At 35.1% G+C, this 15,425-nt stretch overlaps 1 protein-coding gene across 1 annotated transcript in view; it reads left to right on the top strand.

Moving 5' to 3' along the window:
• LOC123702007 (neuropilin and tolloid-like protein 1) overlaps positions 1–15,425 on the top strand; it is a 52,286-nt gene that overhangs the window by 26,629 nt on the left and 10,232 nt on the right. The window contains exons 3-12 of the mRNA XM_045649643.1: positions 3,662–3,747; positions 4,078–4,252; positions 4,720–4,865; positions 5,246–5,343; positions 5,976–6,154; positions 7,436–7,557; positions 8,464–8,601; positions 12,426–12,599; positions 13,107–13,221; positions 14,386–14,553. Of these exons, the coding sequence (XP_045505599.1) occupies positions 3,662–3,747; positions 4,078–4,252; positions 4,720–4,865; positions 5,246–5,343; positions 5,976–6,154; positions 7,436–7,557; positions 8,464–8,601; positions 12,426–12,599; positions 13,107–13,221; positions 14,386–14,553 (1,401 nt within the window). The remainder of the gene's footprint in view (positions 1–3,661; positions 3,748–4,077; positions 4,253–4,719; positions 4,866–5,245; positions 5,344–5,975; positions 6,155–7,435; positions 7,558–8,463; positions 8,602–12,425; positions 12,600–13,106; positions 13,222–14,385; positions 14,554–15,425) is intronic.

Genomic DNA, 15,425 nt, shown 5'->3' with positions numbered 1-15,425 from the left:
AACTATTAAAATAAAACAGAACATTGACGCAAACAATATAGTTTTGGGAGTGTTTATTGACCTACAAAAGGCTTTCGATACCGTTTCTCACGAACTTTTAATAAAGAAATTAACATCCATTAACATTAATGGTAAAGCACTAGATATGCTGAAATCATATTTAAAAAATCGATCACAAATAGTTAAAATAGATAACCACGATAGCATTCCCTTTCCAATTCCATGTGGCACACCACAAGGTTCGATTCTAGGCCCATTGCTTTTTTTAATTTATATTAATAATTTACAAGATTTAAAGCTAGATGGTCACCTAACACTTTATGCGGATGACACCTGTCTGTTTTATTTTGGACCCTCTATACATGACATGATAGCGCAAGCACAAAATGAATTAAATAAATGGTTTCAATGCAATCTACTAAAAATAAATATATCTAAATTCAAAGCTCATAACAAAATTATTCCACCACACGCTCCACTTAAAATTAACGGTGTTGTATTAGAACATAAAACCCACGAGAAATAGTGTGGCGTAATTTATGAGGAATGCAAGAGGTTAGATTTGCGAATCGGCAGCTCTCTGAAATGGAATTATCACATCGACCACCTAAAAAATAAATTATCAGCACTTCTTAGATCTCTGCGTAATATTACTTCTTGCATTCCTCATAAATTACGCCACACCATCTACAACACGTTAGTAAAGCCGCACCTAATGTATTTAATAGAAGTACGAAGTGCTAACAAAAATAAATTAGCGCCACTCCAAATTTTACAAAATAAAATCATTAAAACTATCTTTAACTATCCTTTTCTAACTTCTACAAATAAAATCTACGACGACACTAAAATAATTAAATTTAAAACAATTATACTTTATTAACTTAACATACGTTTCTATAACGAGAATAAATGTCTTTAAACCTTCAAATGGCTAAGGCCGCAAGCGACCAATGGCTGAGCTCGGTGGGCTGTGATTGGCTCATTTGAATCGGATCAACAAGAGCTAAAACGCAAAAAAGGTGGATTTGTATAAAAAGCACGTAATTATTATTATTACTGATGGTGACACTTGTGGCTCCGTTCGGATCCACATACGGACGGTGGTGTGGCAATGGATCCACAAATACCAACCGGATCAACAAGTGAAAACGCATTCGCATCCGTCAGACTGAGGTTCTGAAAACGCTGCGAAATCTTGACGTGAACAAAGCTAGTGGCCCTGATGGGATACCAGCCATAGTGCTTAAAACCTGTGCGCCTGAGCTCGCTCCTGTCTTGACACGCCTCTTTCGCCTTTCGATGATGACTGGAAAAGTACCGAAATCATGGAAACTTGCCAACGTGCAGCCTGTGCCCAAAAAAGGCAGTCGTGCCGACCCCTCCAATTATAGGCCAATTTCAGTCACGTCCATACTCTGCAAGACTATGGAGCGTGTACTGAACAGCAGGCTAATGGCGCACCTAGAAGCGAACGATCTACTCAGTGACCGCCAATACGGATTTCGCCGAAATCGGTCCACTGGGGATCTTCTAGCGTGTGCCACCTATATCTGGAGTGAGGCCATCGAGAATCATGGTGAGGCACTCGCAGTCTCCCTCGATATCTCGAAGGCCTTCGATAGGGTCTGGCATGATAGTCTTATTGGCAAGCTTCCATCATACGGTCTGCCTACTGGTTTTTGCGCATGGATCTCAGATTTCTTGAGAGACCGGTCGATTCAAGTAGTCGTCGACGGTTGCTCGTCCGACCAATTGGCTATTAATGCCGGGGTCCCTCAAGGATCAGTTCTCTCCGCAACACTATTCCTGCTACACATTAACGATCTGCTGAAACCCGGTATCTATGGGTACGCAGACGATAGCACCGTTGTGGAGAGATACGCATCCAGCGCGCGAGCCAGTACGGCACAAATCCAGTCTCTACGGGAGGCGATGGTCGAACGCATGAACTTGTCCTTACAGGCAGTCTCCGAATGGGGCGAGGCCAATCTGGTCAAGTTCAATGCGACCAAGACCCAGGCGTGTCTATTCACCGCTAAACGGAGTCCATTCAACCTAACTCCGTCCTTCCAAAGTGTATCCGTACCGATAACTGACCACCTTGAGCTTCTTGGTATCACCTTAACGCCTACTCTCAACTTTGGTTCATACATCGAATCAAAAGCCCAAGTAGCCTCAAAAAAGCTTGGTATACTGGCAAAGGTGAGGCAGTATTTCAGCCCGGGACAGTTGCTCAACCTCTATCAAGCACAGGTCCGTTCGTGCATGGAATACTGCTCTCACCTCTGGGATGGATCTGCCAAATACCAGCTGGAGACACTTGAGGCGATAGAGAGGCGTGCCAAGAGGCTAATAAACGACGATGAGCTAGTAGGCAAAAAACTCCAGAGCCTCGCCCACCGCCGCAGAGTGGCAAGTTTATCGGTTTTTTACCGGATACACTTTGGAGAGTGCGCTGCGGAATTGCACGACCTAATTCCGCCATCCCCATTTTTCCATCGTTCGTCGAGGCGCACAGACTCCAGGCATCGCCACATGGTTGACGTTCCATGTACCCGGACAAAGCGGTTCGGATCGTCATTCTTTATTCGAACCGCTAGGGACTGGAACATGCTTCCTGAATCTGTGTTCCCCGACGAGTACAATTTGGAGGTCTTCAAGAGGAGAGTGAACAGGTACATTTTAGGAAAGCGCGCTCCATCTTAGGCCACATCTCAGCTTACCATCAGGCGAGATTGTGGCCAAGCGCTCCCCTATTGTACAATAAAAAAAAAAAAAAAAAAAAAAAAAAGATCAAATAATTACTAACTATATGGCACGTTTGATCAACATAGTGCCCATGGAGATATCTATATATATATATATATATATATATATATATATATATATAAAACTCAAAGGTGACTGATATAGTGATCTATCAACGCACAGCCAAAACCACTGGACGTATCGGGCTGAAATTTGGCATGCAGGTAGATGTCATAACGTAGGCGTCCCCTAGGAAAGGATTTCTCGAAATTCATGCGGGAACGGGGAAAAACGGGGATGCACGTACAAAGTCGTGGGCGGAAGCTAGTGTATGATATTTCGCGAAAAAGATAAATTGAAATCCGAATTTGTAATTATGTTGTATAGGGTATAGTATGCAGGCAGATAGTGTACGAAATTAAATATACATAGAAAAACAACTATTGGTCATTAAAGCTGTTAAATCAATATAAAATAATATTAATTTTCCAAAATTGGCAACCCTATTATTACTGAATAGAGTCAATATTAACACGGGTATGCGAACACTATTTCGTATACATTTAACGACGTAATTATATAATTGTTTACAATGTAAACCGTGAAGCAATTTACATAAGCGCTATTAGTGTAACATGTATTATGTAAATATGTATGTTGTGCATCTGTTGTTAAATAATAATGTAATGATACGAACTTATTATTTTGTTCGAAAAAATTAGTCAAGACTTCGGTGCCTAAAATTTTCACACGATGTTCATCCTAAAAAATTAAAATTATTGTTACACAGCTAAATGTTAGGTAAACTACAAATAACGAGATTTCTGTTATAGTATGTATAATCATTTTTTTTATGATATATTTTGTTTTAAACCGATTCGTTTATTTTAAAACCCGTTGTTTGTTACAGCCGACGAGGGTAAAGTGGTGGAATTAACATTTGTGGATATGTTTCACATCGAATACCACCCTGAGTGTAGCTATGATTTTTTAGAAGTGAGTATAAATACATACTTACTAATGTTTTAAGTATGTATAGATTTTGTAAGTTTAAAAGACCGTATTTTTAGATAGAGTTTTATACTTATGACAACTGGACAAAATTAAATGTATAAACAATCTTTAATAAACATTTAATAAGCGCTATTTTGTATCGTTAATATTAACCAACGAAATCCATCCACTTGATCCATTTGTATTGATTGATTCTGTTTTAAGAATCCTGTAAAACAAACACCTTCTATAACTATGCACTCTCGATAACATAATTTAATTATTAACAATAATCAAAATACATCCTTTTATATCATCTCCATATAATTGCAGATTCGTGACGGCCTTAAAGGCTACGCCAAACTGATAGACAAGGTATGTGGCGAGGCGTTCCCACGGCAAATACGGACCACTGGGCCAAACGCCTGGCTGAAGTTCCACTCTGATGATACCATAGAGTATGAAGGCTTCAGGATAAGCATCAACTTCATTGAGTTAAGTACTAGTGGTAAGTAGATATTTTGGGTATTATTGACAGGTAAAAAAGGAATTTTTCGTAGTAGCTTTTAAAAAGTTGTTCAATTAATATTGAGTATATACTGAGAATAGTAGAGTCGTAGGAGGTAAGATAGTCGTAAAAAGTTCTTTAATACTATGTTGAGGTTATTGTTGTATCACTTTGATTATAGTTAACTTTGGAAGATGGTAAAAATTTGTGTAAGATCCTCCTTAATTCTCTCTCTGTGTCTATTTCTGATTACCTTCTTCTGCAAATAGTGCTCTATATCGCCCTACGTTTGGTAGAAATTCTTAATAGATTTCAAGCCAAAAAGCTTATTTAAAAGCTCATTTTATATTAGTCCTATTTGTTTCTTGGTGAATTTTCATTAGGGATATTTCATTATTTTAATAGATTACCTTCTCCAGTTTTTTTTATTTAATTCATTTATATTTGTTTATTTATTTATTTTGCAGTAAGCATACCAAACTCCTGCTACAAAGATCTATCAGGGATGCACGGGATCATAGACACGTCTAAAATAGATCAAGACTGTTTGACGCGGAGTGCTAACCAGAATTTGGATGTGTTGTGGACAATAAACACGCCAGCTAATACTAAGGTACCTTAGGTTTTTTTGTTTCGTTGATTTTAAGAATAATTATTTTTTTCCTATAAGACTTTTTTATTGATTGCTGTCGATTATTTGATTATTAATGGTTTAAAAATCCCTATAATGTGGTTTAATAAACACAATTTTGAAAAGAGATTAAATAAATCTATTATTACTTTTAGAAACTTGTTAAATTAGTAACGAAATAATATAAAACTGAAGCATTGTGTTTAGCTGCAAAATAGAGCTAATCGAGATGTGAAAAATAATTTTATTTCTATTTGAGTTTATATTGCTATGGTAGTTTTTATAATATGATATAAAAAAGATGAAATTTTTGGAAACATAAATTATATTCGATGATAAATTAATATATTTAACCTTTACAGATCTATTTAAATTTCACACACTATGCTCTCGTGAAGCCAAATGAATGTGAAGACAATGTCGTCGAGGTTTTTGGATACACACTGGAATATGAAGCGAGGTATTTAATCAATACTAATATTATAAAGCTGAAGAGTTTGTTTGTTTGTTTGAACGCGCTTATCTCGGGAACTACTGGTCCGATTTAAAAAATTATTTCGGTGTTAGATACCTCATTATATTCTAGTAGATACATACATAATTACATAATATGTTTTATGTGTATATATATTTTTTATGAAAGACTAATAAATGGATGATATTTAGCACACAGAAAAGAAAAGACTGAATTAAATTTAATAAATAATTTACTAAAAGGGTTATTGCAATCGTTACAATTACAATGCCCCATTTTAAGAAAACTCCAAAAGAGTAGTACTTAATAGATTTTTATTTTTTAAATAAATACACAATGTTTTACTTTTACTTCGATTTTTATTATAAAAACTACGACTGGGATAGTAGCAAAATGCCACCTGCTGCCCTTACAAATTACAATATGGAGGTACATAGTTTCTTTTTGAAGTGAAACTTCTAGGCGCGTTGACAGTAAAATTTACGGTCGTGTCACGGAAATACCGTCACGTCATGGAGTAAGGCGACGTTTTTTTATCTTGCAATCTTGCCAAAGAAGTTTCACTTCTGACACGTGTGTACACACGCTCTTTTTTATTATAATGAGATATTCTTCAGGTTAGCCCATTATTGCGGTTCAGTGGCCAACGCAATAACAACCAAGGATGACACAAATAAGGGCAAAGAAGATAAAGGGAATATCATGTATGTACGTTTGTTCACTTCAAAGGCGGGCAGAGGATCCTCCTTCAACGCGACCTTCACCGCGTTCAGGAGTTTGGACCCTAATAGAGATGGTGAGGGTTCAAATTCGTTTGGCAATTTGTACAATCTTCAAGTTATGTATGGTCTTATCGTAATGTTCTAGAATGTTCCCTATATTATACATAATATACTGTATAGTGGTGTTGTATTGTTGTTTTTGTATTAAAATATAGATTTACCAAATTTAAATTTCGAAGTAACCACAGATGACATAAATACTAATAGTCCTACTGGTATCAAAGACCTATCAAAAAACAATAATTTCACAAAAATCGTTGAAGCCGTTTCAAAGGTTTACTGGATAAAATAAATAGATACTGTGACAAGAGATTATTATTACTAGAGACATCTTTCATTAATATAAATTAAAAATAGCAGTATATCATAAATTCAAACAAAAATATATTTGTAACAATATTAACGATGTTACTTTGTAAAAGAGTTGTAATAAATTATTTGAGCGTATAAGATGGAATACGAACGTGATTCAATCTCAATTATTTTACTGGAACTTTCGCGTTCGCTTGTTTAAAATACTTCGAAAATATGATTATGATTGTTTTTTAATTAATTTCTGGAAATGCTTTCATTTTGTGTCTCGCTTTTTCTGATAGAACCAATTAGTTTTTTAAATACTAATTTTCATATAACAATATTAATATTATAAAGCTGAAGAGTTAGTTTGTTTGAACGCGCTAATCTCAGGAACTACTGGTTTGATTTGAAAAATTATTTCGGTGTTGGATAGCCCATTTATCGAGGAAGGCTATATTATATCATCACGCTAAGACCAACAGGAGCGGATCAATGCGGGTAAAACCGCGGTTAACAACTAGTATTTTATATGGCTCACGCCCAAAAGCTTTTTGTATTATGTATTACTATGACTTGCTAGCTAAAGAAAATGATATACTTAGTATTATAGTGCTTTGGGATTATAAGAAGAAAATAGAAGGATAATAAAATAGGAGAATATAGTTTGTGCTAAGATAAAATAATAAATCAAAGCCTGTATGTGACGATGGTTTCTTATTTCACGTATGAAAAAGCTCTTATTTCTATTTGACTATTATACTTTTTGATTTCTAAGCATATTATACAGAATACTTAATAGTAGCTGACGCTAATATAGTAATTTTCGTGATTTTTTTTTAATATGGTAGGAATTGTATACATGCAGTATAGACCAATAATAAGCTTAATTGTGACAAACTACAAAAATAACAATAGGTTATTTTTGTGTATAACTTTTAATTTTGATACACTTTACCTATATATTATTTTGGTATGCTTTAATAATTGTGTTTTTTAAGAGAAATGTGACCCTGACACCGAATTCGACTGTGCAGACAATACATGTATAGATATAAAATTAAAATGTGACAACTACGCACATTGTCGACTAAAGGCTGATGAGGAGCAGGATATTTGTAAGGTAATAACCATTACATTCATTAATGTATATATATTTATTTATTTAGTTGCTAGAAAAAAAATATATGTGTGGTAAAAGATGGCAGCTGGGTACGTGTCCTTGTGTGAACAAAAAAGAACTGTTCATATATGTATGGAAAATAAATGAACGAACTTTTAAAATACTTACTAAGGTGTATCTACTCATAAAACTTCGCTGAAGTCATCAATCTTGTTATGAAAATAACAAAATTGATGTAGATTAATATAATCAAACAGATATATATAATTAATTAGGCTCTAAGTATTTACACGAAAATGTTTTTCAAACTATACTAAAATGTAATTTCTATAGATAATATTTTATAGCTGCCCACAATATAATTTATATTTAAGACCCGATCACATTAAAATGAAATCTCTTGGCTATTAAATTAATTAACAATTTATTTTACGATAAAAGAAAATAGACTATCCCACCACATAGAGAGTAGTTACAGAAAATAAATTGCAATGAAATAAAAATGAAAGTAACTCAGCCAGAGTGCTATCGTTCTTACGATCTGGCTTCAAGGGACATTTGTCTTTATTACTCATAACTAGACACGCTTATCTTAAGTGATCGTTCAACGCTGACATTGCTCAATCTTCAGTTTTGTTGGCGTATTTTTATCTGTATTTTACTACTAACGACCTCTTTTCTGAGTTAACTGCTCACTGGCCATCGATAAATTTGAATTAAGAAGAAATTATGCTGCCAAACTTTTGGGTTGAAAGAACGTTCTGAATTCAAAAGGCGCGCGAAAATGATGTGTTAAGATTCTCATTTTGCTAATGGCTTCAGACGGTCATCGATCTAACGTAACGTTTATGGATTACTAAATTAATTAATTAGGACGCTAGAAGTAATATTAATATTTTTTTTCAGGTTGCCAAAGAGTCAATGCTCAAACAGCCACACATCTTGGTTATTCTTATAATATTTTCACTCATTCTATCTGGTATGAGCTTCGTGTTCCTTTTCAAGTGTATAAGAAAGCTGTATCAAGACCATAAGATTATTAAAGTAAGTATTTAATACATTATAAAATAAACATGAATTAAAATGTTAATGATTAGGGTAGTAAGAGCCTTTATTTTGTTTAACGAAATAACACTCAATGTAGCACTCTACAAAAGATGTCTACACTTTAGATTCTGTTTAATATGTTAGTTATCTATACTAATAATATTATAAAGCTGAAGAGTTTGTTTGTTTGAACGCACTTGTCTCAGGAACTTCTGGACCGATTTGAAAAATTCTTACGGTGTTAGATAGCCCATCTATTAAGAAAACCTATAGACTATATGTCATCAAGCTAAGATCAACCGTAGCGTAGCAATACGGGTAAAACCACAGGGGGACAGCTAGTCGTGCTATAAAGTCGATATGACAAGGCACAAAAAGCTTACAAAAAATGAAATGTACATATGTGCCCAAACTGAAGTGTGGACTTATCCCGTATTATGAGTTATGAGTAAGTATAATATTATAGTAGTGGCAGATTTATCAGCAAAAGGATGCCTATTACATCATATTGGGAGGGACTTTGTCTTGTCGTGTAAAATGTTTCTTTTTATAAGTTGCTTGTGTGCGTGCCCACTGATGGAAACCTTTTTATTTGTGATTCCGTGATTTAGCTTCGTTTTAAGCTTTTAACTGGGAAATTGTTTAGTAAACTGTAAAACAATTTCATCCCTTTTTCTACACTTTCTACAATAAGGAAATACGGGAAAACCTTTGGGATCAAAGTTAAAAAAAAGTTCGTTCAGGAAACGTTTAAGTAAAGGCGATGTTATTTTATTGTTTAAGTTCATTCATTGTTACAAGCTTTTATTTGACTTGTCATTGGTCAAAGTAAAACATTTGATTTGACTGAAAATGTTATTGAATATAAATTTATAAAGAATAGAAAAAATTCGATCACGAGGCGGGACTTGAACCCGCATCCTTCGCGCCATTCCGGGGCGGATGCCTAACCAACTCAGCCACTCGTGACCCGCCTGAGCAATCGAATTTATTCTATCCTTTCAGTTTTATGTGTCTTAAGGGACACACCGCGCGCCATCTATTGAGATGATTTAACAACCATCTCAACCAATATGAAGCACTTTTCAGTGAATACAATATTGTAACGATGGAACACGACCTTTTCTTGAATTTATATTTTTTGGTTTTTAAGGCATTCAAATGCTTTATAAATATAAATTTATAAAGAATAGAAAAAATTCGATCACGAGGCGGGACTTGAACCCGCATCCTTCGCGCCATTCCGGGGCGGATGCCTAACCAACTCAGCCACTCGTGACCCGCCTGAGCAATCGAATTTATTCTATCCTTTCAGTTTTATGTGTCTTAAGGAATGGCGCGAAGGATGCGGGTTCAAGTCCCGCCTCGTGATCGAATTTTTTCTATTCTTTATAAATTTATATTTATAAAGCATTTGAATGCCTTAAAAACCAAAAAATATAAATTCAAGAAAAGGTCGTGTTCCATCGTTACAATATTGTATTCACTGAAAAGTGCTTCATATTGGTTGAGATGGTTGTTAAATCATCTCAATAGATGGCGCGCGGTGTGTCCCTTAAGACACATAAAACTGAAAGGATAGAATAAATTCGATTGCTCAGGCGGGTCACGAGTGGCTGAGTTGGTTAGGCATCCGCCCCGGAATGGCGCGAAGGATGCGGGTTCAAGTCCCGCCTCGTGATCGAATTTTTTCTATTCTTTATAAATTTATATTTATAAAGCATTTGAATGCCTTAAAAACCAAAAAATATAAATTCAAGAAAAGGTCGTGTTCCATCGTTACAATATTGTATTCACTGAAAAGTGCTTCATATTGGTTGAGATGGTTGTTAAATCATCTCAATAGATGGCGCGCGGTGTGTCCCTTAAGACACATAAAACTGAAAGGATAGAATAAATTCGATTGCTCAGGCGGGTCACGAGTGGCTGAGTTGGTTAGGCATCCGCCCCGGAATGGCGCGAAGGATGCGGGTTCAAGTCCCGCCTCGTGATCGAATTTTTTCTATTCTTTATAAATTTATATTTATAAAGCATTTGAATGCCTTAAAAACCAAAAAATATAAATTCAAGAAAAGGTCGTGTTCCATCGTTACAATATTGTATTCACTGAAAAGTGCTTCATATTGGTTGAGATGGTTGTTAAATCATCTCAATAGATGGCGCGCGGTGTGTCCCTTAAGACACATAAAACTGAAAGGATAGAATAAATTCGATTGCTCAGGCGGGTCACGAGTGGCTGAGTTGGTTAGGCATCCGCCCCGGAATGGCGCGAAGGATGCGGGTTCAAGTCCCGCCTCGTGATCGAATTTTTTCTATTCTTTATAAATTTATATTTATAAAGCATTTGAATGCCTTAAAAACCAAAAAATATAAATTCAAGAAAAGGTCGTGTTCCATCGTTACAATATTGTATTCACTGAAAAGTGCTTCATATTGGTTGAGATGGTTGTTAAATCATCTCAATAGATGGCGCGCGGTGTGTCCCTTAAGACACATAAAACTGAAAGGATAGAATAAATTCGATTGCTCAGGCGGGTCACGAGTGGCTGAGTTGGTTAGGCATCCGCCCCGGAATGGCGCGAAGGATGCGGGTTCAAGTCCCGCCTCGTGATCGAATTTTTTCTATTCTTTATAAATTTATATTTATAAAGCATTTGAATGCCTTAAAAACCAAAAAATATAAATTCAAGAAAAGGTCGTGTTCCATCGTTACAATATTGTATTCACTGAAAAGTGCTTCATATTGGTTGAGATGGTTGTTAAATCATCTCAATAGATGGCGCGCGGTGTGTCCCTTAAGACACATAAAACTGAAAGGATAGAATAAATTCGATTGCTCAGGCGGGTCACGAGTGGCTGAGTTGGTTAGGCATCCGCCCCGGAATGGCGCGAAGGATGCGGGTTCAAGTCCCGCCTCGTGATCGAATTTTTTCTATTCTTTATAAATATAAATTTATAAAGCATTTGAATGCCTTAAAAACCAAAAAATATAAATTCAAGAAAAGGTCGTGTTCCATCGTTACAATATTGTATTCACTGAAAAGTGCTTCATATTGGTTGAGATGGTTGTTAAATCATCTCAATAGATGGCGCGCGGTGTGTCCCTTAAGACACATAAAACTGAAAGGATAGAATAAATTCGATTGCTCAGGCGGGTCACGAGTGGCTGAGTTGGTTAGGCATCCGCCCCGGAATGGCGCGAAGGATGCGGGTTCAAGTCCCGCCTCGTGATCGAATTTTTTCTATTCTTTATAAATTTATATTTATAAAGCATTTGAATGCCTTAAAAACCAAAAAATATAAATTCAATGTTATTGAAGTGAAACTTCTTTATCGGGATTTGAAAAAAAAATGTACTTAACATTTTTTCGTTACGCGTGACATTTTTCCGTTACGCGCCATCTTTTTCTAATCCCTACCACGCGTGATTTGACGTATTTCTGTAAAGTTGCATATAGTAAATTATATTTTGAAAAATAAGGTCATAAAGAAGTTTCACTTCTTACGTGTGTACACGAGTAGGTACACGAACACATATTTATTTTATTTTACAAGATATTTAAAACGCGGCAACTTTTACAAATATTCTTTCGGATTATCAATAATTTAAAATTATATACTAACCTCATATTCAAACAAAAGATAATTTTTCTCATTTTTTTGTTGTTTTACAAAATATACAACTGCGTTCACTGATCACGAAATTGAAGAAATTTACTAAAAAAACTAAACAATTTTAAACATTTCAGTAGATAATATGTTATATTCAGTAGATATTATTGTTATTATTTATTTATTTAATTTATTTCTTAACCTTTTAGGAGCACATACGACAATCATGTGAGGATCGTCTAGACAGTCTGGTCAGCAGTCGTCTTACATTAGATGCTAAGCGGTTGCAAAGAGATAGCGAACCTAGAGCCAGTCTCGAGAGAGACAATCATACGAATGAAATGTTCAAACAGCAGAGGAAATATTCGCAACAAAAGATTAGGGTAAGTGATAAATCGTAAAGAACATATTAGTAAACAATTTTATAGAAATTTAGCTAGCGATTTAACTAGATGAGAAATTGAGAACTAAGAGAGAAACTAGAGCTTGCTATAAGACTTGAGATGTTTTATTACTGTAAAATAGCTGTTCGGATTTAAATTAATTTAGTTAGCGCTCTAACTAAGTCTAAATTTTCATATAGGTCAATTTTATCCTAGAAACATGAAAGTCAAGGCAAGGGAAGAAGTTAGTCAAATAATATAATATGTACTTTTTATAATTTAATTACCTAGTCTACTTAAGTTAATTTCCTAGAAAAATATGTAATAAATTTATAACACTATGTATCAATAAAATTCAAGAACTATATCAATTTAATATTAAGTATCAATACGTATGTATATGTCGCAGGAATTATTATAATGAAATGAAAAAATAAACAACCAAACACAGAAAAAAACTACTTAATTAAATATATCTCATCAATAATATAAACCATACATTTGCAGCCCACAAGTATAGACTCAGACTTCATACAAGAAACACGTCTGGACTTAGAAGACGAACCCTGGAGGCGTGAAGTTGAAACTGTACATGAAGATGACGTTAAAATAGAAAGAAATGGTAAAAAAAAGAGTTGTTTTGTTAAATCAATTTATTGTTCATAAATTTTAACATACTGATATAAAACATTTACATATTTAATGATATTATAAGTAAAAAAGCAGCATGAGCAGTGGTGGCTCAGTGGTGAGACCTTAGACTTCGAATCGATAAGTCCGAGGTTCGAGACCAGGCGAGCGCGCAGGAATTAAATTGATTTTTCAATTTATCTGCGCATGTTGTAACATCACCACTGCTCGAACGGTGAAGGAAAACATCGTGAGGAAACCGACATGTCGAAGAATTAAAAAGTTCGACGACATGTGTCATCCGCCAACACGCACTTGGCCAGCGTGGTGGATTATGGTCTGTACCCTCATAGGAGGCCCGTGTCCCAGCAGTGGGAACGTATATGGGCTGATGATGATGATGATGATGATGAAGTAAAAAAGTGTAGATTGTAGATATATTTACCAACACAACATTCGATTATCAAAAACGGCACAGCACACGCAATTAAATGTTCAAGTGAGATGGCATGATTTAACTTGATAGTTGAAAAAATATACATCTGAACATTGAGATATACATATGGAGACGACACCGCCTACATCACTTATGTTCCGCTCACCATAAGCCATATGGCTTAACTGCACGCTCATTTTTTATTTGTTTTAAAGTGAAACGCATCAAATATGCCTTCGTGTGTATTACGATATTGCACCAATAATACGGAAAAGTGCAAAGGAATAACTTTCATCGGTAAGTACCTACCTAGATAATAATTTTTAAAACTTAGAGCAAAAAAAATGCGCCGCGCTCAGATTTTGTTCGTGGTGTCTTCTCCATACGTAGTAATATTATCTCAATGCATCTGAAGTAAATTATTGAACTAATTAGCCACATTTCTACATGCCACTCCCGGAGCGCTAGCAACCTTTCTACACCTCTTTAGTTCTTTACTTATAATAATCATTACACACAATCCATAAAATAAAATAACGTTTTACAAGATAGATATAAGTTTTAAAATACATTAAATTTAATGACTTTCAATTATTGTAAGTTAGACATATTGGTTAGTTACATATTTTAACATTTTAACAATTACCTATAACAATTTTTACAATGTCAAAAAACCATTATTACAATGTCCAAATAAACAATTTTTAATTTTTCATAAAGCTAAGAGAAAGAGTGACATCAGCAAGAAAGAAGAGTCAATGAGAAGAAAGGAAACAGAAGAGAAGAAAGAAATAAGAGACGTGTCTGTCGGAGCTCCGGATACGAAGGAATCCGGGTGTCAGACTAGAGAGAGTTTGTTCCAAACTGACCCTACTATTAGTTCTGATGGTAAGTTTCTTACATATATTACTAGTTTTTAACCCGCGGCTTCGCCCGCTGTGTAATAAATCTAATCTCTACTAATATTATAAAGCTGATGAGTTTGTTTGTTTGTTTGAACGCGCTAATCTCGGGAGCTACTGGTCCGATTTGAAAAACTCTTTCAGTGTTAGATAGCACATTTATCGAGGATTCTATAGGCTATATATCATCACGCTAAGACCAACAGTAGCGGAGGCACGCGGGTGAAACCGCGCGGAACAGCTAGTAAATTATACGTATAAAGCTTTCTCTTCAATCATCACTCTATCTATTAAAAAAATCGCATCAAAATCCGTTGCGGAGTTTTTAAGCATACAGGGACTGAGAAAGAAGACTTTGTTTTATACTATGGGAGACATGCATAGAGTTTATATATATCATATTGTGTACAGGCCGGCGCATTCTTTTTCATAATCAGAGCGCATTCTAAATTTCAATTTCAACATTAGAATTCTGATTGGTTTTGTTTTTGGTCGATTTTTGTATAAATACGGATATTGTGTGCAAAATAAAATTATTACGATCAGTATCGTCTTTGAGTTCACAACCCCTCTACAATACTATCTAGTGATTTTTATTCATTCGCTATATTTTTTTTATTTGAGCGGGATCGATACCAAACCCAAATACTTATATGATTAATTTTTTTTTTATAAGATGTCATTGTCAGAGTTACTTAAAATGGGGAAATAAACCATCCACGCGAAGACCGACATCCGCGCGGACGGAGTCACGGGCGGAAGCTAGTCTAAACTAAAAATTGCGCACCGCTAAATACAAGCCAATGAAAATTTATTTGCTCAAACGTAGTCATCGAAAAGTTAATTCGATTGCCCAAG

This window comes from Colias croceus, chromosome 22, assembly GCF_905220415.1.
Source record: "Colias croceus chromosome 22, ilColCroc2.1".
In the NCBI taxonomy this organism is placed as follows: domain Eukaryota; kingdom Metazoa; phylum Arthropoda; class Insecta; order Lepidoptera; family Pieridae; genus Colias; species Colias croceus.
Note: the sequence above shows the minus strand (reverse complement) of the source record. Positions and strands in the feature narration are given on the sequence as shown.